A 22,466-nucleotide genomic window follows, 5' to 3' on the forward strand; every position below is an offset into this window, starting at 1 on the left:
GCATTGTCTGCCCAAACTTATGTAAAATAGTGACTTTTATTCATTGTATTATTGTATGTGAGTTAAGACTGAAAAAGTAAGGGTTGCTGAGATTAAGGAAGAGGAAAACCTCTGAAGCTGTCCTGCTGGTCTTTAAATGCAGGAAAAGTTGCTGCAGAGACTCGGACAATGATGATAATGCAGATCCACGGGGAAAAGAGCAAATGGTAATGGGCTTAAATTGTACAAAAGAGATTGAGATTTGGCATTAAGAAAATCTTTCTAAAAGAAATGGAATAAATGACTTGGGGAAAGTGGAGTTTTCATAACTGAAGGCTTTTAAAACCAGATTAGATGGATGACCCTAAGGAATGACTTGAGTTGTATATCCTGCTTTTCGAAGTTAATTGCCTTATTCTTCTGGTTCCTATTTTATTTTCTTTGATCCTGTTTCTTTCTCTTTGTGAATGTTGTAGTGTTCAGAAAAAGTTCTTGGTCAAATGTTCTATCAAAGGAAAACGGTTTACCAAAAATATTGTTTTAAATGGCAGCAAAGCCCCCAGGTGTTTTCCTGGTTACTTATTTTCATTAAGTAATGAAAGTCAAGTCAGCTCAGTTAGGTCTTGCTCTGGAAATTCAAGGCTTGTTTACTTTTCAGTTAAAAAAAAAAAGCTCTAATTGTAAACTAGGTGCAGGAAACTCCTGCTGCCCATTGTGCTGCTGTTAACCTCCTTAGCATCTGTAATGTAGGGCCAGCTTTTGCAAACCTTGGACAATCAGTTAACGATGAGGAAAAAGTTATTGTGAGCTTTGCACCAAAGCGCAGTGGCTTCAGTTGAGGGCTGGCTGCAGTCACCAGGACACCTCTGTAATTATCCTGGAGAACCTCCTGGATCAGGAGCCTGCCCTGGGCTGGGCGGTGTGACTGATCTGTCACATCAGCACTCGCTGCTGCTGAAATTCCAGCTCCTCTGGCAGCAGTTCCTCACAGAGCTGGGAATGCCTGCTCTGGGGTGGTTTCTTCACCTCCTGCCCTGCCAGCCCCAGCTCCAAAGCTGCAGCACCTCGTCCCTCCATGTGAGCGATGAGAACATGAGGCCACTGCAGGTGGCAAAGCAAAAGCAAAGCACTGGGGTTGTGGTGCTTGAAAACAAAGCTGATTTCCTTACCAGGGTAGGGGAAGGGTCTGGATGGGGAATATGATTATTTGTGGGGGTTAAATCCTGTGATTCCATCTTGTTTAGGTGTAACAGAGACGCACTGTGCTGAGTCACTCCTGATTGCTTTATGCAGAACATGCTCTGCCTGTGCCTAAAGAGGGTTATTAAAGATTGCTGAGTACAGAGAACTTTAACAAAGAGATCTCAGAGTAAACACTGACATTTGTTACTGCCTCTGTTTAGCACTGCTGAAGGTCCCTGGGAACTTGGGAAATTGAGCTGTCAGATCTATGAAGATGAAATGAAACTTTGTTCTGCGGCTTCAGTCCCTTAGGAAAGTTTTTCAGGTCATTTAGCGTTAGTGCTGCGAGGAGAGCTTATTATTATTTTCCTAAAAATTATTCCCTTTTGTTGATAAATGTAGAGTGACAGCTTGGCATCGCTGTTAGTCCATTTCTGTTTGGTTAAGGCAGTGCCTGAAAGACTGACAAGGCATTTTGCAGGCAGCCTGCCTGGTCTGTGGGCAGGACAGGATGACTGATGGGTGTCAGATGGAACCACCACTCCAATTGACTTGCAAGTTGTAGTTAAGCACATTCACAGGATGACTTGGCAAGAAAGCACAAAATGTTTTGGGAGGAAGAGTCACTTCTCACTATTTCCAGGCTTAAGCATAGCTGCTGTTTAAAAAAGGGAGAAATTTTCAGGGGAATGATGGAATGACAGTGAAGCCAGGGTTTGACTCTTAGAAACTCTTAGACTGGGTCTTGCCTGATATTCTGTGAGTCTAATTTGCAAGTAGTAAAAACTTCAGCATTTATAGGTCTTTTTAACACTTTCTTTGGATTGCTGCTCTAATGAGTTTTTGTAAAATGTGTACGTTGTACTGCCGAGCAATTTCAGAGATACAGATGCGGGCTGTTTAAAACACAACAAATTTTCACCCTGAAAATATTAGCTGTGAATCAGAAAAACCCCAAAAGGCTTCTAAATTTTCATAGTGTTTTTCAATTCCATGACTAAGGGCATGGAAAGGGCTCTAGGGACTTAAAAATAAGGCCAGAACAGCTCAGAACAATGTTTGACTCTCAGTATTCCACGTTGTATGAACCCAGGGGAAGAGGGAGCCACCATCACTGCTCTGGTCAGTATTTTGGTGTTACTCCTGTTCTGCTGAGGACCCAGTTCTGCAGGTTTTCTGTCGCCCCCTCCCGTAGCCATGCAGGCAGAGTGGGGAGGATTCTGATCTCAGCCTTCCCTCCAGTGAGAGCAGAGCTGGGAGGATGGAGCTGCTCTCTGCACAGCCCTGGGTGAATAAAGACTAAAAATGTAACGTGGGCTTAGCATTAAATTCGGGTTTACACCTTCAGGCAGCTGCACTGTGAACATTGGCTCTCGGAGTTGCAGTGCTTATCAGTACTTTTCTGAATATAAAGGGATGTTATGGCTTCTGGTATCAAGCCCCACAATCTGCATGCAGGATTCTTTTCCTTTAAGACGATAATCTCTTTTCTATTGCTTCCTCAGTGCCTGAGGAGGGAAAGAGTGAAGGCCAAAATATGAAATGTGCCAAAATCCACTGTTCCTTTGGACATGCAGCAAGAAGTCGTCACCCTTTATTACCGAGATGTCATTTACAAGCTGACTGTTGTTAATGGATGCTTCATTATATGTAAAGAAAATAGTTTTCTTTGGGATGTTAATTTTTGGCTCTGTGTTTGTTTTACTGAGTATCCTTTTCTGACAGGCACAGCCAGTACTCCTGCCAAACAGTGAGCTCTAATATTGCTGTGGTTATTTTTTTAACTAGATGCCATTTGATTTGTAATCCAGTGACTCTCTAATTTCAGAATCAGTAAGCCTCAGATAACACAGCAGGTCCCAGGTAAAGCAACTTCCCATGTGAATTCAGTTTTAGTAAATAACCAGGGAGCTGATTCTGTGTTTGAAATGGATCAAACCACCAGGAGCCAGCTCTGGCTGCTGGAATGTCCCTGCTTTGGGTTGGGGGGATGTTTGGATGAGCAATAGGAGATATAAAGCACAGTTATCATCTAGATCTGCAGCTGTTTGAGCTTCAGCTCTTTGCTGTGGCTATGCAGAAGCAGAGAGGTTTGCAGGGACTGGAAGCTGCAGTGTTGTCCTGCCCAGTGCTGAATTCAGCCCTAGGCAGAGCAGGGCCCACAGCACAGTCCTCATTTACCTGAAAGAAGTTCAGCCTGTTCTCCTGATGCTGTCAGAGCAGACCCTGCAGCTCCACTCGTGACTGCCAGCAGCTGTGCACGGGCTCTGGGGTGGGAATGCTCAGCTCTGTGCACACTGGCTGCTGTAAGCTGGGGGCTGATGTTTCTTTCCCTTTCCCTCTGTTCCCATGTTGAACATGTTGGCTGTACTGCACTGGTTATATTCAGTTTGGTTTGTTAAAGCCAAGCAAACGTTGAAATGAGCATCTCTGTATCATTTCATTTGCAAATCACCTCTGGTGAAATCAGTGCTTCCTCTCTCTCTCTCAAGAAATGCAGTCTTGTCATTTCAGAGGAATGTGTGATGATGGATACAAACTTGGAAAGCTTTTGTCTTGCAGCAGTAGATCTCTCAAATATCCAAAGGTTAAGCTTACTCTGAAGTCTGGACTAGTTTGTATCTGGAGCCTGGGATGTCTGGTGGGCACAATGACCCAGGGAATTCTGGAGCTGCCTGTGCTGCAGGATTTCAGTGCTGGAAGCCTCAGGAAAAGCCTGGGTCACTCGTGTCAGGGGACACAAGGCGGAACCTGTCACGTAACTGCTGAGACAGAAACCACATCAGGTTACAGCTGGATCTTACTGCAGAGTCCATCACCGGGAAAACTGGTGACAATTCTCACCTTGTGCTTCTAAATAATGACTTGGGAATTTGCTAAGTCACTTTTATAAACCAGGAGGAGCTGTTTAAAATGCTTCTCCTGTCCCCTAAACTACTTCACAGATTGTTTAATCCTACTCAACGCCTATTTTTAGGGAAATTCTCTCTGTTTTGCAAGTATTAGAGATATCTTTCCTTGAATTTGATGTCCATTAAGAGGTAAACAGATGCTGAGCATATGAGCTTTAGGGACAAATCAGCTGACCTTTAATGATTCCCTAAGTCCTTCCCTCACTTTCCATCAATAGCATACTTATTGATCACAGAGCTGGCTGGTACTGAATTTCTCTGGAGAAATTCTGTATCAGAAAGGCTAAGAATGTCCATTTCAGAAATGAATTCTCACCTGTCACCTACAATTTTGTGTTGGCAAACAGCCATCCAGAGCTCTAACTGCACATCTTCATGCCTTCAAACTGAAACAGCCACAAATTGGTTTGACTCCCAGCTCTGTTTAGGGAGCAAGCAGAGATAAAAGTTTCATCAGGAGTAAATGAAAGCTTTTTGTGACTGAAAGCTGCAAGTTTTAGCTTGTGGAGAATTTTGATTTCAGTGCTTTATTTAGGACGTGATTCAGCACTATGACATAAAAGGGTGAAGGTGTCTGTGCTTAGGAGCTTGTTAATATTAACAGGGCCTGGTGATGAGTTGTCTTGTGCTGCCATGCAGAGAACTGGGGTCTCTTTGGTCCAAGCTGTTCCCAGGCTTTCCCCTTCTGAAGTCTGCTGCTGGATTTTTGATGGGACCTCAAGGACCGGTCTGTGCTGTGATTTCCCTGGTCTGCAGGGTTGTTTGGGTGCATTTACATTTCTGTCAGGAGGGCATGTCTGCTCTCTGTCCTTTCTTCAGAGGTTTTTGTGCACACTGGGCTACTCTCTAGTGAAACAAATCATTACAGAGAGTTCTTTTAGCTGCAGCCCAAGGAACACGGGCTACTTTCAGAAAGCCTAAATCCAGGCTTTCTTCCCTTATTTTAAATGGACAGATCCAGTTTGTAAAGAACAGCCTAAATTCCAGAAGCAGAAACTTATCTGTACCTTTGTGGCCTGCTTTGTGCTAAGGGTGCCCTCAGTCACAGCTGAAGTCAGGGGCTGGGCTGGAGATGAGATGCTGGCTCTGATATTCCTGAAGGATTCTCTGTCTGCCCAAAGGAAGCCAAGGCTCCATCCTGTATGCACATTCCCTTCATTTCTCACATGGATACAGGTGGGGGCTCTGCCTGTGCTTTGCTTTGAGGCATTGCTTCTGTACGCTGCCATAAATACTGGTCACTTCTGATGGAAAGTGCCACTGGCAGTTAGAAATGTATCCACCTGTGCCATGGCCCTGCTGGTGCCTGGGGAAGGAGCACATTTGAGTAAGAGATGATCCATTTGGTTCTGAACTGTTTTGCTGGTAAAAATCTTCACTAATACTCGGGTTAAGTAGAAGTTAATTTTTGTGAACGAAGCTTGTGTTTGATCAAGCCACCCTATGGCCATTTGAACTTGATCCAGTGGAAGGAGTTTCCATTTTTCTGGAGTTTGATTTGGGTCCATAGTGTTTTTGTTGACCCAAATTTGTTGTTCCGTGGAAGTTGAAAGTTTGTTGGTGTTGACGCATTTCAATACATTAAATGCTAGTTAAACAGATTAGAAAAGGTGGATTCTTTTAAGCAAGTCAGTGGCAAAAATATGCTTTTCCATTTTGTTGCTTTTGCACTGCCTAGTTTTTGGGAGCAGGGGGGCCACAGAGGTGTGAGAAGCTGCTGGAAGCTTCTGCCATGTCCAGCAGAGCCAGGCCCTGATGGCTCTGGAGATGGACAATGCTGCTGGCCAGGGCTGGGACAATGAGAGATGTTGGTAACACCTCTGTGATGTTAGATTTAAAAAGAAATCAAAGCAAAGGTGGTGGTACAGTTTTAATTCCAGCTAAAAAAGAGAAGGAGGTGAGAACATGTGAGGGAAACAACATGGGAACCCCATGGGGTCAGTGGGGAGGGAGGGGCAGAAGGTGCTCCAGGCATCGGAGCTGAGATTCCTCTGCAGGCTGTGGTGAGCCCCTGGGGATCCACGGGGATGCAGAGATCCACCCACAGCCTCTGGGGATCCACAGGGACACAGAGATCCACCCAGAGCCCCTGGGGATCCACGGGGATGCAGAGATCCACCCACAGCCCCTGGGGATCCACGGGGATGCAGAGATCCACCCAGAGCCCCTGGGGATCCACGGGGATGCAGAGATCCACCCACAGCCCCTGGGGGGATCCACGGGGATGCAGAGATCCACCCAGAGCCCCTGGGGATCCATGGGGATGCAGAGATCCACCCACAGCCTGTGGGGATCCATGGGGATGCAGAGATCCACCCAGAGCCCCTGGGGATCCATGGGGATGCAGAGATCCACCCACAGCCCCTGGGGATCCACGGGGATGCAGAGATCCACCCAGAGCCCCTGGGGATCCATGGGGATGCAGAGATCCACCCACAGCCCCTGGGGATCCACAGGGATGCAGAGATCCACCCACAGCCCACGGGGATGCAGAGATCCACCCACAGCCCACGGGGATCCACGGGGATGCAGAGATCCACCCACAGCCCATGGGGATCCATGGGGATGCAGAGATCCACCCACAGCCCCTGGGGATCCACGGGGATGCAGAGATCCACCCAGAGCCCCTGGGGATCCACGGGGATGCAGAGATCCACCCAGAGCCCCTGGGGATCCACGGGGATGCAGAGATCCACCCAGAGCCCCTGGGGATCCACGGGGATGCAGAGATCCACCCACAGCCCCTGGGGATCCACGGGGATGCAGAGATCCACCCACAGCCCCTGGGGGGATCCATGGGGATGCAGAGATCCACTCACAGTCGGTGGGAAGAAGGGGAGGGGCTGGGGGCTTATTTTACTTCTCATTATCCTCCTCTGATTCCGTTAGTAATTAACTCACTTTGTACCTCTAAGCTGAGCCTTTTTTGCCCTTGGAGTGCTTTCTCCTGGTCCTTATTCAAGGACCCCTCTCTAATTTTTTTCTCTCCTCTTCCTAGCTGTGGCAGGGAAGTTGTGGGCTGAGTGAGTGACTGTCATGGGCGCCTCGAATTTGCCCAGTGCCAAACCATGGCATCCATGAAAATTCCAACTCTGCATTTGTTTGAGGTCTTGAAATAGTGACAGAATTCGAAGTGGAGCATAGAAATTGATACAAACAATGGCTCTGGGTTCCATGTTCTTGAGGGGAAATCTCTGGGAAGCAGACACCAGTCCAGCACAGAGGATATGGAGGGATGTCCTCATTCATTTTGAATGCAGTCACAACTTTTTGCTCTAAGTTCCAATGTCTCAGAGCACTACAGAGACACTGAAAATTCTGGCAAAATTCATTTGGCTGCTGTTATTCCAGTTTCCACGACATGCCATGGAAACAGGCTCACCATGATGGCAAGAGGGCAAGGGGAAGTGATGCCAGGATTTTGCCTTAATTTCAATTCTTGGTTCATCCGTTCTCTGCATGTTTCAGCACTTTCTCAGAGCGTTTCCCTTCCTTCTCTCTGGTTGCTATGTTTTACTGCTGTTTTTCTTTAGCTGACAGGTACTGTGGCACATTAGCACCAGCTACATCATTTCATAGCTTGTATCCCTTCATAAACTCACTGTCCAAAGTATTATTTCCTTGCAAGAGATATAGATTTATTTTTCTTAAATATACAAATTTTAAATTGCACTCAGGACTCGAGCCATTTATTCTTAAATTGAATCTTATTTATTGTAATCCAGTTCCAACTGATAGAGCATTCCTCATATTATTCTGACAGAAATAAACACGGAGCTGAAGTGCTATCTTGGCAGAGTTATATGAGCTTGTAATAGCTGCATGCAACTGAATTTTCATTTCACTTTTATTTATTGGAAAGCTATCCTAGGATTTTGAATTGATTCCTCACTTTTGTTTGCATTTATATGTATTTCTTCAATAAAAGGAAGAAATCTCCTGTTATTTCAGGCCTCATCAACCTTCCTGAAAAATAACATGAATGCTAGTACATAAGGAAAATTGGAATACTTAACTGTAGTTTTTTCTATCCGTGCCAAAAGAAATCTGTGCTAAACCGGCAAGTGTTCAGGGCAGAAGGTGGCTTGGAATTGCAGGTGTGTGTTGAAATGACGTTCAGAGAACAGGTGTTATAATGCTTTAACAAATAACAGGTGGTGCAGATGTTAAATTTTCCTGTGAATGAAGCAAGCCCACGGTTACGATACTCTCGGGGGAGCTCCCCAGGCCCTGGGCAGGGCACAGAACGATGCCCTGATGAGAGCTGAGGGAAGGTCACCTGTCAAAAATCACAGCGCAGGTTGTAACGTAGTAATATTTCAATTATATATCTTCATCAGTTCTTATCATTGCAAAGTCATGGGAGTAGAGTCCATGGCATGCTGCTGCTAGCAGCAAGAAGTGAATATGAGAATGCTTTGGGACAGCGTGATGATGCTCTGTGGAGAACCAGCCACTGTTTAGCCTGTAAAAGCTAATTCTCCACAGCAGTAAAATATTTATTTCCTGAGTCAAGAATATGTCATGTTAGACCAGCAGCAGTCCCTACAGAGGAAATTTATATGCGTGTAATATAGCAAAGACTGGACAGAGTATGCTCTGGTCTTTTTTTTTTCTGAAAGACTCCATGTAAAGCTTGTTAATTTTACAGTAACATAAGAGATACCAATTCTAAATACGTGAACTTCACAGTAATGTAATTGCTCCCAGTAATGTAACAATATGCTTATATTGATTATTTTCTGAAGTCTCAGCCCTAGAAACTTGATCATAACTTGTCTGAGCGTTTTGGGGCAGGACAATGCAAGGTGGGAGGTGTATTGCTATAGCAGAATATTAGTGCTTGGATCTGTGCATGGTGCCAGAGAATCGCATGAAAAGTATATTCTGTGAGGAGCAACCTGCAATAGTGATCAGGCAGATACTAAATTTAAAATATAATCATTGACTGAAATTTCTGTAGCATAAGAAATATTTCTGTGCCTGGGGGAACAAATAAGGTGGGTGCATACTGTGGCTGTTCTTTTGCATTTAAATCCACTTAATGAAAGTGTTGGCTAGTAGGTGAACTCAGCATTTCCTGACGGGGTGCCACAGGAGAATGTTCCTGTGAGATTTTCAGCACTCTCTGCTTTGCTCGGTGAAAATCGGGAATCATTGGAAACATTATCCAAGGTTGTTTGGAGTAGAGATAGAGCCCAGCTGGGTTTCTCTGAGCTTCTAGCAGAGACAGAAACTTTTGATTTCTTATCTGAGCTCAGCTGCGGTGTCACTGGGGCTGTACCAATCAGCACTCCCTGCAGCCAGGGCTGGCTTGGTTTTCTGAGATCCCTGGGGATGTTTGCTGCTGTTACAGTGCTGGGGTGAACCCCTCCAGCCCTGAGACCTCGGTGATGATTATCATTGCTCTGCAGATTCTGCTCCTGATTGTCTTCTAATACTCCTAGATAAACGTTCCTGAGTGACTTGTAGGTTACTGAAATCTCCTGCCTCAGTACACCTAAAGTAATTCTGCTCTGGAGATAAGGGGTAGTGTCAGACATGCTCATCTGTGCCCTTTGATATTACATTTTGAAAGAATTTATTTAACTCTCCCCTTATTTTGTCTTTTTCTTCACCTTGGTTTCACAGCAGATCCTGCAAGAATTGACCCTCTTCATGGGCTGCTGGAGGATTAGGAAATACATAATCATTCAGTTGAGCAGTAGTTAGGAATATTCTGGGATTCTTCTTATATTCCTCATCTTGGGAGACATCTCTCCCTGTTCCTTACAGGGCTTCATTGTTCAGGATTCTGAAGCTTCTTCTTGGCACATGGAAAAATTAATTTCCCGTTTAAAAAATCCACTTGTGTGTCTTACACTGGTCTTTTTGCTGTGCATCTGAAGTTAGTGGTTGTTTCTCTTCCTTTACCTCAAACAAATAAACCTCTTTTAAAAAGTTGCTCTTTTCTTGTGCTTCTAATCTTTTGGGCCCTTGGACAGCCATGTCAGGTTTCTGTTTGTTTTTCTACTGTGGAATCTCATGCTATTAGACACATTCAACTGCAAAATGAGTATTTGTGTGATTTTAGATGATATAACATTAATATGCTTATCACTCCTAGTAAATCTCATCCTTGTTTCTTGACTCACTGAATCAGTATATTGGCAGCTCCTGACACGCAGCCATTATCCTTGGCTTGTGATAGTGGGATTTCACAGAGAAGTTTGCATTAAATAGGATTCAGGACCATGGATTTAAAAAATGCAATATTTTCTTATATCCAATAAATAAATGATTTTTTCCTGTGACTTTGTTTTCCAATTTATTTCTATGTGATCTTTGATTCACTGAGTGTTTGTTATCTGTTGGAAAAGGGCAGCATTCCTTTTTGCTAGTGTATCATCATAGGAGAATCATATACCCTATAAATATATGAATGTATCAGAGTTGATTAAATAGGTTTTTGATTATTTGGTGAAATGTTGTCTTCCAAATAAGGCTAAATCCATGCAAAGACTATATCTATAAGAAATGGCTCCACATTCCAGTGCTAACTATGAATTGTGAAGCAGGGACGGTGTTGTGTATCCCTGCTCCAAAGGACAGAGTTGGGGTTGATTTTCTCTTTGGGTACAGTAGGAAGCTATTTCTGCTGTGTAGAACAAGAACTGAAACTCCTCAATAATTCCTGATTCACCCACGCAATAAATGATGGGAAAGCCTTGGAACTCACCTGCTGTTGCCCAGCAGTTTGAGAGAGAATTGTGCTGCTATGACGTTTCTGCACGGAACATTTGCACGCCTGGAGAACCTGGGGGGTGTTCCATATCCTGGAGCTGAACTGTGGAGTGTCTGTTAGGGAAGCCACAATCTGTTCCTGGTTTAAAGGGTTCCTGTGTTAGAGCATTTTCTGTAAATTGATTTCAATTTGCTTTCTGCTCAGCCTTGTGCATCTTTATGTTCTCAGCTCTTTTCAGAAGCCTTGAGGACATGGTTTTATTTTCATTAGAGACATCTTACAGGAATATGGAGTCCCCTCTCCAGAATTATTAGAATATTTGCTTCATTCAGGAAATTCTGCTGCTTGGGTGCTGATTGTCCAGATTGTCTTCTGCTGGGGAACCCAGAGGCAGAAATAAAACTTGTCCGGAGCTTTGTATTTAACAAGGCACCAGCACTGCTGTGAATTGGACATGGGAAAGCAAAAATAGTTGTATTCATCTTATGGGAAAGAAGTACCAAAGTGGGGAGGAACACAGTGACCAAGCTGCCCAGTTCTGGGTTTTTGGAGCTTTTCTGTTACAGCCCAGAAAGGTTACAGAGTTCAAGACAAACTTTTCAGGAGGAGGGCATGGATGTCCAGCCCTTTTTGAGCCATCAAACACAGCCTTGTACCACAATGAGGGCACACTAAGTAGATTTTAAAGAAAGATTTGACTGTTTTTGACCAAAAGAGAAACAGATTTCCACTTAAAAGTTTTCCCTCTGTGGAAGAAGGTGAGACTTTCAAATAGTTTCCCTTTTCTGAATTCTAGGATAGGGGAAAAACCTCATTATTCTGTTTCCTGTTTCCAGTCTCTGCCATTCCACTCTGCTTTCCAACAGAAGGAAAGATTTCTTCTTGTTACTTACTTTTTTGTCCTTTTCCCCTTCTCTGAGGCTCATTTTTGAGGCTGCCCACCCTTCATGGATCTAAATGCTCCCAGCTGGGACTGCCTGGATGTCCCCAAAACCTTCCAAGGCATGAGCTCCTTGCAGAACCAAACCCCTACAGACTCCAGGCTCCCTTGGCTTTATTTTCTGTTTTAAAGCCTGGTGCTTATGTTGAAGAGGTGTGATGAGGAGGGACCTGCTCTGAATCTTTTTTGCCAGCCCCAGTTGGTACCCTGCAAATCAGCTGTACTGCACCGTGCAGCACCCTGATTTATGTGAGACATCACGTATTGATGCCTTTATAGACAGCAACTTAGTGTTTCAGAGGAGTCTGCATGTTACAAAAAGGGCAGCAGGTGTTATTTAGACTAAATTGACCTTGAAATTGATTTCTTTATTTTATGACTTACTGAGGGGAGATTAATACTTTTTTTTTTCCTGCAGCCTGAAACAATTTACATGGTAATAGAAGGCATAGTCAGTCAAATAAATTGCTGGAAGTAGTGGTGTCCAAGAAAGAAAATATGGATCTTACTTGCATTGATTCCTTCTATCCCCAGGGAGTAGCTAAGACTTTTAACACTGGGGAAAGACTGCCAAAATTTATTTTTCCCATTAAAGGCAGAAGAATGGATAGTAATATCTGCTAGCTGACATTTACTCCGAATTTTGAGTTTGAGGGGTGGGGAGAAGGCTGTGCCCCATATAAAATTTAGGGAGTGTTTTATTGCTATTTCTTGATTTCTCTAAGGGCAGATGGATAGTAATGGGAATCATAAGAAACTTCTTGAAAGCCTGGCATGGACACAGCACAGCTGCCCTTGGTAACAGAAAAAAAAAAGATAAAATAGCCTGTGAATGTTTGTTGCAGTTCCACCTTCGAGTACTAAGTAGAATTCACCTCAAAATACAAATGTTAATGGAAACAAGAGACCCAAAAGAAATTACCTGGAGGAGGCACTGATAGGAGCATGAAGGGTAGCTCTACAGGAGGGAGAAAGTTTTTGTTTATTGTGCTGCTGCAGTGTTGAAACTGTGTAATTTCCATTTTCCTGTAGCCTCCAAGACAAGTGCATAGTTAAATGATTTGTCAGTGGCACAACACTTTGCATAACCTGAACATGTACCAGATATTATTATGACACATTACCTGAAAATGAGTGCGAAAGCAACTCCACAAACCAATTTTTTGTTTGCTGTAAATACAGAAATGGTGTAAGGGAAAGTGTCTTATATGTGAAAACCATTATGATGAGAATTAATCTCCTTTGTCTATCAGTGCAGAATGCTGCTGTGGCAGCTGCAGTGAGGGGATGCTGATTTCAGCCTGTGTGAATCAGGAGGAGGAGAGGGGATTTGCTGGATCCTAGTCCAAGTGTCTGGAATCACTGGGGAAGGGGTTTGGGCTCTTGCTAACAGGTTTGGATTAGTCTGGATTGCTGGAATTCTTTGCCCCCCCAAAAAACAACCTAGACCAGAGGAGTTTTGCTATTTTTGCTTTTATTTTCTCCTTGAATATCCCTGCATTTTCACAGGAGGTGAGTTATTAATAGGGAGCATGCCACGAGCTTCCCAAGGAGGTGTCCCACACGCAGCATTGGCCTAAAGCTGTTTATTAATTTGTTACTGCTTCATAGAGCTGTGCAATGCTTGAAAATTAGCTGGGTTTTCGGCGGGGGAAAAGAAGTGTATCTGTAGAAGAGCTGCTTAAAATGTCATATTTATTTGGAACTTGGGGCACTGCCTTCTAGAAGAGTTGTGTGAAACAAAATGTGTTGTCTCTCTGCCTGCCTCTCCTAGGGAGTTTCCCAGGAGAAACAGCCCTGCAAAAAGGTTACTTTGGATTCCCACAGTCCTTCCTGAGCACTGTGAAGCTGTGATCCCAGGGAAATCGTGCAGCCTGAGGAGCTCGGGAACAAGAGCATCCTGCTGGGAAGGGAGGGGAAGGAAATGGGCATGGAATAGGAATAGCTGCACATCCATGCTGCTGCACAGCGTGTTTGCAGGGGGGCACAGCAAAGCAGGAGCAGGGAAAGGGGCTCTGGGAGCAGCAGGAGCAGAACAGCTCAGGTGAAGGGGCAGAAGGGAGGAGAGTGGCACGAGTAAACCCGAAGAAAACCTGCAAAGGCACGGCAGTGGGTAAGGGTGTGGAGGCACTTAAATCATCCAGGCTGGAATAGAGGAGGTTTTCTTGGTGGTTTTCTTCAATGTTGGTCTCAGTTTGCGGCTTCTCAGTGGACACCAGTCACTGCTATCCTTTGTGGGAAACATGGAATTGGGCTGCAGGGGTTTGTCTGGGAGGTGATTCTGATGGTAGTTTGGCATCCATTTGCACCTTGTGAATTCACGTTTGTTTGTTGGCACTTCCTGTGACGGAGATGGTGTTTGCAATGGCTAAATTGAATTGAGAGTGAGGGATACTCTGATTTATATAATTCAGAGACTGGGGGACACTCAGGGTAAAGGAGTGGAGAATTACTACCAGCTCCCTGAAATATGATCTGTCTCCTGGGTCATAGCACATCTCCTTTAAATAAAGAAGCCTAGAAGCCTTATATATGGAGGCATACTTGATGATGATAATGGAAAGAAGCTGATAGTAGTTACTCTTTGCTGTCTTGGAGAGATAGGCTTCAATTTCAGTTTATCAGACTTTAATTCCCAAACAGCAGGGGGAACAGTGTAGCTTGGCTGGCCACGTAAATCTGATCTCTACTGACAAGAAAGGCATGACAAGGGGAGGCCAGCCCTGGGAGGCCTTTTCAAAATACAAATATGAGTGCAATGGTTGTATTCACCAGGGAAGAGGCAAAAATTTAACATGCTAACTCTTTCTAACATATCCTTTTAAAATCAGAACTGTTCTAATTACTACCCTGAGTCTTGCACTTGAATTTATTGCACCTGTATTTAGACACCGTGGCACTTCTATCACCTTTTAAAGAACCCTCCAAGCCTTTGTTTCAGTATTGCAAGAACAGCTGGGTACTCAGCTTTCTCTCATGCCCAAACTCCAAACTGCTTTGTGACTTGTGGAATGCCAGCTGGGCTGTTAGAAGCAGCTTCCTGAGGGGTAGAAAATGAGGAATTTTTCATTGCTTTAAGGTGGACTTGGATGGAGATGTGACACAAGGATGGTGAGCCAGCATTGCCATGGGGCTGCCTCCTGCACAGCCTGTGCTGCAGGGGTTTGGAACAACATTTACAGGGCTGTTGCTAAGTAGGAAATAAACCAAGGTCCCTCTGATGGAGTAAAGAGTCATTTGTCATAAGATGTTGAGGGAATTTTGAGTGGCTGAGAAGCTGTCACCCAAATTTCATGTGCAGGCCCGGCTGAGGAAGTGCAATGGAGCTCTCCCCCGAATTTCTGAATGGCAGCAGCTGTATCATCATCCTGTCCTTCCCACCCCACTGCCTTCCAAAAGAGAGCTCAGGCTGCTGCCCTCCTTGGGGATCATTATGGTAAAACCAAAAACGTGTGTAATTTAGTCAAAAGGGTCTAAGGCAGAAGATGAACGGCAATGAAAATCTCCCTCATGAAATGTTTTACTAATGGCACCTCCGAGTCTAATCACAGTGCTGCTCAGTCTTGGTCTTTATTTCTGATATGCAAAGTGCCAACTATTATCTTTAATCTGACTTTTTTTTCCCCTCTTCTCTTTTCAGGACTATAAATCTGATGTTATGACTCTGGTTTCCAGTGCCAAGAAGAGTCCTCAAGGTCCAGTAAGTAAAGCATTTTGTTGAAGAGATTAGGTTTTGTAACTGAGTTTAGATCTTCTTTTAAATTGTTTTGGTCATTCATCAATCGCTGGCACTGACTCTTACCCGTGACACCTTGCTGCTTTTGAAGCGACTGCACTTGAATTGGCTTGAATGCTCTTTAACAGGTGAATATATAGTACAGGGGATATCTGTCTTAGCAAAGAGAGGCCAAGTGATCAGAGTTGTTGCAGTTGGGTTCGTTAACAGCCCCATGGCTCTCTCTTGAGCGTGCTACAAACTGTGTCACCTCCACGCGCAGCCTGGGCTCTAAGCTGTGTCACTGCTGTGCGGAGGGGGGAGGAGATCTGAGGGAAAGGAAAGGCAGGGTACAACTGCAAGCACCTCTGGAATTCCATGTTCTAGTGAGGAGGGCAGATACAGAAGGAGAAAGCAGAAGTTTGGGTGAGTTCAGAGCCGTGCAAGAGCAAAGCATTGGCAAGGGCAAGGTCCCTGTTGGCTTGGAAACCGAGCAGGGCTGGACCAACGTGGAGCTACCTGGCCTGAAGGTTGGGTATGACCTACTCTGTGTCTTTGCTACATGCTTCATTTTCTGTTCAGTAGCATATTCTGGCAGGAAATGTGTGCCATAACCCAAGGTTGTGCTAAGGTGTTATAGACCTGATTTACAGAGGCGCTGGTGATACTCAGCACTGCCTGATGTCACTCAGAGTTAATCATTTATTGTAGTCAAGCTCCTTTAATCTTTTTTTTTTTCTCTCTCTAAAGCAGTACTATAGTGCTACAGGGCCTTTCCAAGTGCCTCTCCTTGGATGGTGCCAGGAATTGAAATTATGTCACTGTGAACACTTAGTTTGGGTATTTGCCCCCCTCTTTTTCTGATTATCTACTCTGTATCCCCTCAGACTCGAGGTTGTAGGACTGTGGATTTATGCCAGAATAAGGAAATACTCAGTGTTTTGAATGTTTGCAACCCCCTTTCTCCTGTTTGCAGGCATGATTAATGCTGTTTTAAACATGAACATCAAACATTAACAGTTCCCTGAAAGGAGGAGGTGGTTGGACCCCCTCCAATTGAACACTGTCTTTCAGTTGGAAATCTCTGGCTTCTGAAACTGCTTAGTCACACCAACAGAAATGCAAAAATATCTTGAAAAGCGAAAACGTATACAAGACATTTTTAGCTTCTCAGATGATTTGACAGGATCCTTTTTTTCTTACTCCATATAGTAGGTTTTGGAAGAATATCTTTCAATAATTCTTCCTGCACCGATGCTTCTTGCTGCAACCTCTTGCTACACAAAGTCACAGGCTTTCTGTTAGTTTGTCAAAAGTTAACTTTCAGAATGATGTTCTGAGAGGTGGAGCTTTATATTTAGTAACTTGGGGTTTTGTGCTTCATATATTTGCATTGAAATTAGGTTTGTGCTGGTTAAAAAGGAATGTTTTGAAGAATGATGTAGTGTTTTTCTGGCTGAATGTGTTCTCTAAACTAGAACATGTTTTTACAAGTGCAGAATGAGATCTGATGAACACCTGTCATTTTGTACTGAGAGGGTAGGCTTTATTGAATTTCTTGATAAAACTATCTCAGGAAATTCAATTTTTTTTTCTTTTCTGTGGCTAAATCCTTTTGTTGTCTGTAACAAAGTGTCCTCAGACTCTGAGGTAGAGTCTTAACAAACAAGATTTTGATTGTCTTCCTTGAGCCTCAGTAGCTTGGACTTTAATTATTTTTTGCTTATTTTTGAGTGATGGAAAGAGTTCTAAAGGCATGTTTAGCAGTGCTTTTTGATGTACTGAGGAGGGTTGTGATGGAAAGAGGAAAAGGCTTCCTGTTTTCCGTGATATTTCTCATGCCACACTACAATGGCATAAAAATAATGAGTTAGGAGTTTAGCTTATTGCTCTTGAAATTACACTGTCTCTGTTGTTGCTTGGAAAATTGTTTGTTGTGATGGATGAGAAGGAATACGTAGATTTTTCAAGTGTGTTGCCAGATCATTGCTTATAGAACAGTCTGGTAATAAAAGGAGAGTTGACAGATGAGAATTCAAATGGACCTGAGAACAAACTATTGAATAATGTCCCAGTTCCAGAGCCTGAAAATCTTATTTCCAGTTTTTTATTATTTTTTAAATAATTGTGGGCTGCTTCTCCTGCTCTTAGTGACAGATCCTATATGAAAGTCTAATGCAGCTCAATCTCAGGCTGAATTCACTTTGGTGTTACATCACTGAGACTGCTTTGAAAGGGCTGGAGTCACTGTGATATAAAACTCCAGCGGGGAGTCAGATCTATCAAACTTCATGTTTCCTGATAGCTAGAGCTGCCTAATAGATTGTTTGTTAAATAATTCAAGATGTTTTCATTAAGCTGAGTGATTGAGTCTTTTAAAGCCTTTCTTTTGTTCTTAAATCTCATCAGGCAGTTGGTTGTACCTGCAGAGCTAAGAAAATCTAACTGAAAGAATTATTATTGGAAGCTTTAGGAAGTTGTAAAATTACTGTCTGCCAGACTCTGGAGGGATGGATTTGAGCTGGATCCTTGAATTTCTGTCCCTTTTTCTTATGGTTTCCTCTAAATGCTGCACTCTTCTATCTGCAGCTTCTCAGTCTGCTCTTAGGCTGCTTTAAATTCTCCTTCCTGCTTATTAAAGGTTTGTGTTTTCTAAAGTGCCTTTGCTTTCCCTCCAGTCTCCATTTCTCACACTCCCATCTATATATCGATATTTGATAAAAAATACCATGTACTGTTTTTTAATCAAGCAATGTTGAGAAAAGGTAGTGGGAGTAAAATAGGACTCTTCAGGGTAATTCAGGAGGGACAATAATGATTTTTGCTGAGAAATAAAATCGCTGCAAGAATTGCTGCCTGTGATCTGAATAGAAATGTGATAGTACCTGAAATTACTTCATCTCTGCTGCTGCTTCAGGAGAGATATCTATTAGCTGGGGATAATGGTTAGGAAAAAAAAAAAAAGGTGGATTTCTTTAAATTTCAGATTCCTATTGAATGGAATCTGTGTTAGCATTCTTAAAAAAAATATTAAATGAATCTGTCACTACCAGGGAGAGAACAATGGAACTGAAAGCAAAAATAACTCTTCCCTGAGCATCATCACAGAGCATTTGGATAATGGGTTGGGTGGGAGGGGAGGGGAAGAAGGGAAAGTGCATTGTGCAGGCATCTCAAATAGTAACACAGAGCTGATCCAACTCGTGCCAATAAAAACAATAAACCCAGGGAATATCTGGCTAAGTTTGATTTTATTCCTCAAACTCATTTACAGAGCTACTGAAAAATAGAGGAGATTGCTTACAGCTCTGTCATGAGCATCAGAGAGTGGTTTATGCTGAATGGAATACAGCACAAGGGGAAAAGTTTACCTGAGAAGATTTTGTAAAGTTTTCCATCACATTGCTGATTTGAGAATCCAGGCACATGAAATGTTGCTGTGTTGATGCACAGCAGATGGGAGAAGTCAGAAGCAGGTACAGAATCCTGAGTTTTGTTCTTTTGACCTCCATCTGCTCCCAGTGTGTTGTTCCCTATTAATGCCCATGGCTGTGTGTTTCTATCCCAGCAGAGGAATTGGCCCAATGGCTGGAGGTCACAGCCATTATTCCATATATTATGGATAATATTTCCACATTATATGGAGATCTCTCCTTGAAAATCCTCCAGTATCATTTAGATGATGAGGCAGTGTTACTATTATTGGTTGTATAGGGGTAATCCTCAAATTAGAAATGTTACTTAGTGATGACTGACATTAAGACAAACTGGTTATTCTTAGATTCAAACTCCTGTAATACATTGGCAGCTTTTCCCTGTTCCATCAGCCTCTTCTTGTGTGTTGTGATTAAATCAGGTGCTGAATGTTGTTTATCAGGGGTAGCCTTGCCTGGAGTGGTAATGGTGTGGTGTCTACAGAGCTGGAGCTGATTTATTATTCCTAGAGAAGCAGATCTCCAGGATAAGTTGACACGGTTGAGATTTTGAGTTTTTCATTGATTAAAATCAAGTTAGGTGTCATCTTTTTTGGCAGCAGAGATGAAACTGAGAAATTGCCCTGTTCTTGCTGCCTTCCTTCATTTCACCATCAGAGATTCTCTTGTGTTTGTGCTTTAGCCAAGGAGGTGAGAGACAAAATAAAATAAGAATAAACTATTTCCAGTAGCAGAAAATTCAAGTGCTAACAAGCAGGTGAATCCAGAGAGCTGCTGAAATGCCAGGTATGGTTTGATTAAAAGATCCTTGAACATTCTTCAATACTCATGATTCTGATGTGGAAAGAAAAGCTGGGGTTGGACAGCAGCTCGAGACTGAAGACACGTCTAAAGAAGAAATGGGGTTCTTTTACAAGGAATTGCAGAAAAAACAAAGGTGAAAACCAAAAGCCTTTGCTGCTATTAGTAATCAAATTTTGGTACTTGTAAGTACTGGAATTTAGTAGACTTTCAGGGAGAGGCTGGTGAGCATGCTTAGAATCTAAGAATAAATGGATGGAGATGAAGAAAAAGCAGGAAAGGGCTGTGTCTGCACCAGAGTTGTGTAAAAGCTGTGCAGAAGTTGATGTTCTTCCCTGCCAGCAGTACTAAATTGGTTGTAGGGTGCAGGGCGCTCCCAGAGATGGATATGAGATGCTGCAACAAACAGGGAATAAAATACATTTTGTATAGCGCTTCTGTAATTTCTGCTTACATCATCCAGGTGAAACCAAAGGGGAAGTGATCATTTTGCCTTGCTCGGCCTTTGAATCTTAGTTTTCAGTCAGGATTTGTGGAAAATGTGCCATTGGGAAAAGAAATGAATACAATTATTGATTTGCATAAATGTTTGCACAGCAACACTTAACCATTGTATAGCTGCCCATCAAACCAGGTCTGTTTAGCTGTGTGTGGGAATCACATCCCATTCATTTTGATGCTTTTAGCAGCCTTACAGGCAAATAAATCAATGCATCATTAACATGAAAAATATTTATAATTCAGTTAATATCATTTTATTGTGGTTTTCTTTTGCATTCTACCCATATTAGCAGTGTTTGTAAAGTACTGCTACCCAGGATTTAAAAAGCAAACAAAACCAAGCAAACTGAACACCAAACTAGAAAACCTGCTTCTAGAGCCCAGCAGTAAAAACTTCTGAGACTTGTGATGCGAATCAGAATTTATATATCAAAAGCAAACAAAACCAAGCAAACTGAACACCAAACTAGAAAACCTGCTTCCAGCATCCAGCAATAAAAACTTCTGAGAATCAAAATTTATATATCAAAAACAAACAAAACCAAGCAAGCTGAACACCGAACTAGAAAACCTGCTTCTAGTAATGAGGAACTTTTGAGAATTCTGGTGAGAATCAGAATGTGTATGATCAGGATGATATAAAATAGACTGTTACCAATGGTCCCTCCTAAGGCAGTCATTTGGACGAAGGCAGTGTGATGTGTATTGGGGGCCGATTTATGGGGATAAATCCTCTGAATTCGGCTAGGACGGGGTGCGGGGCAGGGCTCTGTGTGCGCGCCGAGCCGGGTGCGGGCAGCGCTGGCCGCGGTGGGTGATGCTGCGAGGCGCAGAGCGCGATGCCGAGATGCCATCTAGTGACATCGGCACCGAACTGTGCGCCGAGAGCACAGCCCCGGCACTGCCACGGCGCTGGGAAACCGGGATTTTCCTGAAAAAACAGCTGGCACTGCACTGGACTGGTGCTGTGCGGAATGCGGGACCAGGGTGGGAAATGGATCTGGAGAGGATTCTCAAAGCCGGGCAGAAGGCTCACACAGTCTTGTGCACCTGTATGAAAACCTTGAGATGAAGTAGCTGACTTAAAGATGCTATGGACTAGGACACACATTGTTGAGAGAGAAATTGAACTGGAAACAAGTTTCAAATGATGACCTTGCAAATAGACTAGATATTCTGGAGAACTAGAATTATGAAAGATGCATTGTAATAAAACTCATGAAGGGTATTTTTAGGGGAATATACCTAAAAATATTTCCGTAACCAAATACTTAAATTTGGTATTTTCACCAAACAAACTTAAAAGGCATTAGCAGCATAGTGTGGCAAAGCTGATAGGCTAAGAAACGCTTATAATGTTTTGTAATTAGGAAATAGTTTGGCTTCAGATTGTGATGGTGTGAATTATAACATCCGCACTGCCCTCACCCTTCTCAAGAGACTGAAAATGGAAAAGAAGTCTTTAAAATTACTCTCAGGGCCCCATCTCTGGGTCAGAAAAAAAGGATAATCTAACAAAATTGTACTCAGTGCCTTGGCTCTGGATTTGCTGTGGCAGGGCAGACGCTGCCCCTGCCAGCTCACCCAGGCTCCCCACTAAGCCTAAAATGTGTTTTTGCTGAATCTGGTGCAGTAGTGCTCTCACCTGGCAGAGAACAGATGTGATAATGGTAGAAAAAAAGCGTTTTGGAATGTAGAACTTTTAAATTTTTGATTTTTAAAACTGCCTAGATTCGTTCGAACTTGTGAGTATTTGTATGATTTTTCCTATTCATTATTGAAAGAAAGATATTGTTTTTAAAATGCTGCATAAAAATATCAGGTTCGTAAAATGTCTGGGGTTTATTGTTGGGATTTTTTTTTTTTTTACTTTTAGTGGGAAAGCACCAGTTTGACAGAGCCCGAAATGAGCCACCACGTGCAATGGTCTGTGTTTTTTACTGGTAACCGATGTGGTTTGCTTGGAGAGAGTCAAATCTGGGAAAAATTATGTCTGTGGCAATTTAATTTTGTACCAGAAGTAATCTTTATTGTGGGTTAGGTGGGAGTGTGCAGTGACAGTGTCCTCTTGGCCGTATTAGCACGAGTGTGGAGGAAAATGTTCTTGTCTGTATAAATGTCAGATGATAGGAGGTTTCACAGGATAGAATTTTGACATCTGAGAGTTCAAGCCAGCAAAGTCCAGCACATCTCAGGTTCCTCTGGAAAATGGCTGTAATCACCCTCTTATTTACTTAGCAAAGCACAGAATGTTCTGATTGTCACTGCACTTTGCAAA

The 22,466-nt window shown here is 43.1% G+C and overlaps 1 protein-coding gene across 1 annotated transcript in view; it reads left to right on the forward strand.

Annotated features, from left to right (window-relative positions):
* RBFOX1 (RNA binding fox-1 homolog 1) overlaps positions 1-22,466 on the forward strand; it is a 1,151,472-nt gene that overhangs the window by 130,250 nt on the left and 998,756 nt on the right. Inside the window, exon 4 of the mRNA XM_040078692.2 lies at positions 15,378-15,437. Within this exon, the coding sequence (XP_039934626.1) occupies positions 15,378-15,437 (60 nt within the window). The remainder of the gene's footprint in view (positions 1-15,377; positions 15,438-22,466) is intronic.

The sequence above is a fragment of the Hirundo rustica genome, chromosome 15, assembly GCF_015227805.2.
Source record: "Hirundo rustica isolate bHirRus1 chromosome 15, bHirRus1.pri.v3, whole genome shotgun sequence".
Lineage (NCBI taxonomy): Eukaryota > Metazoa > Chordata > Aves > Passeriformes > Hirundinidae > Hirundo > Hirundo rustica.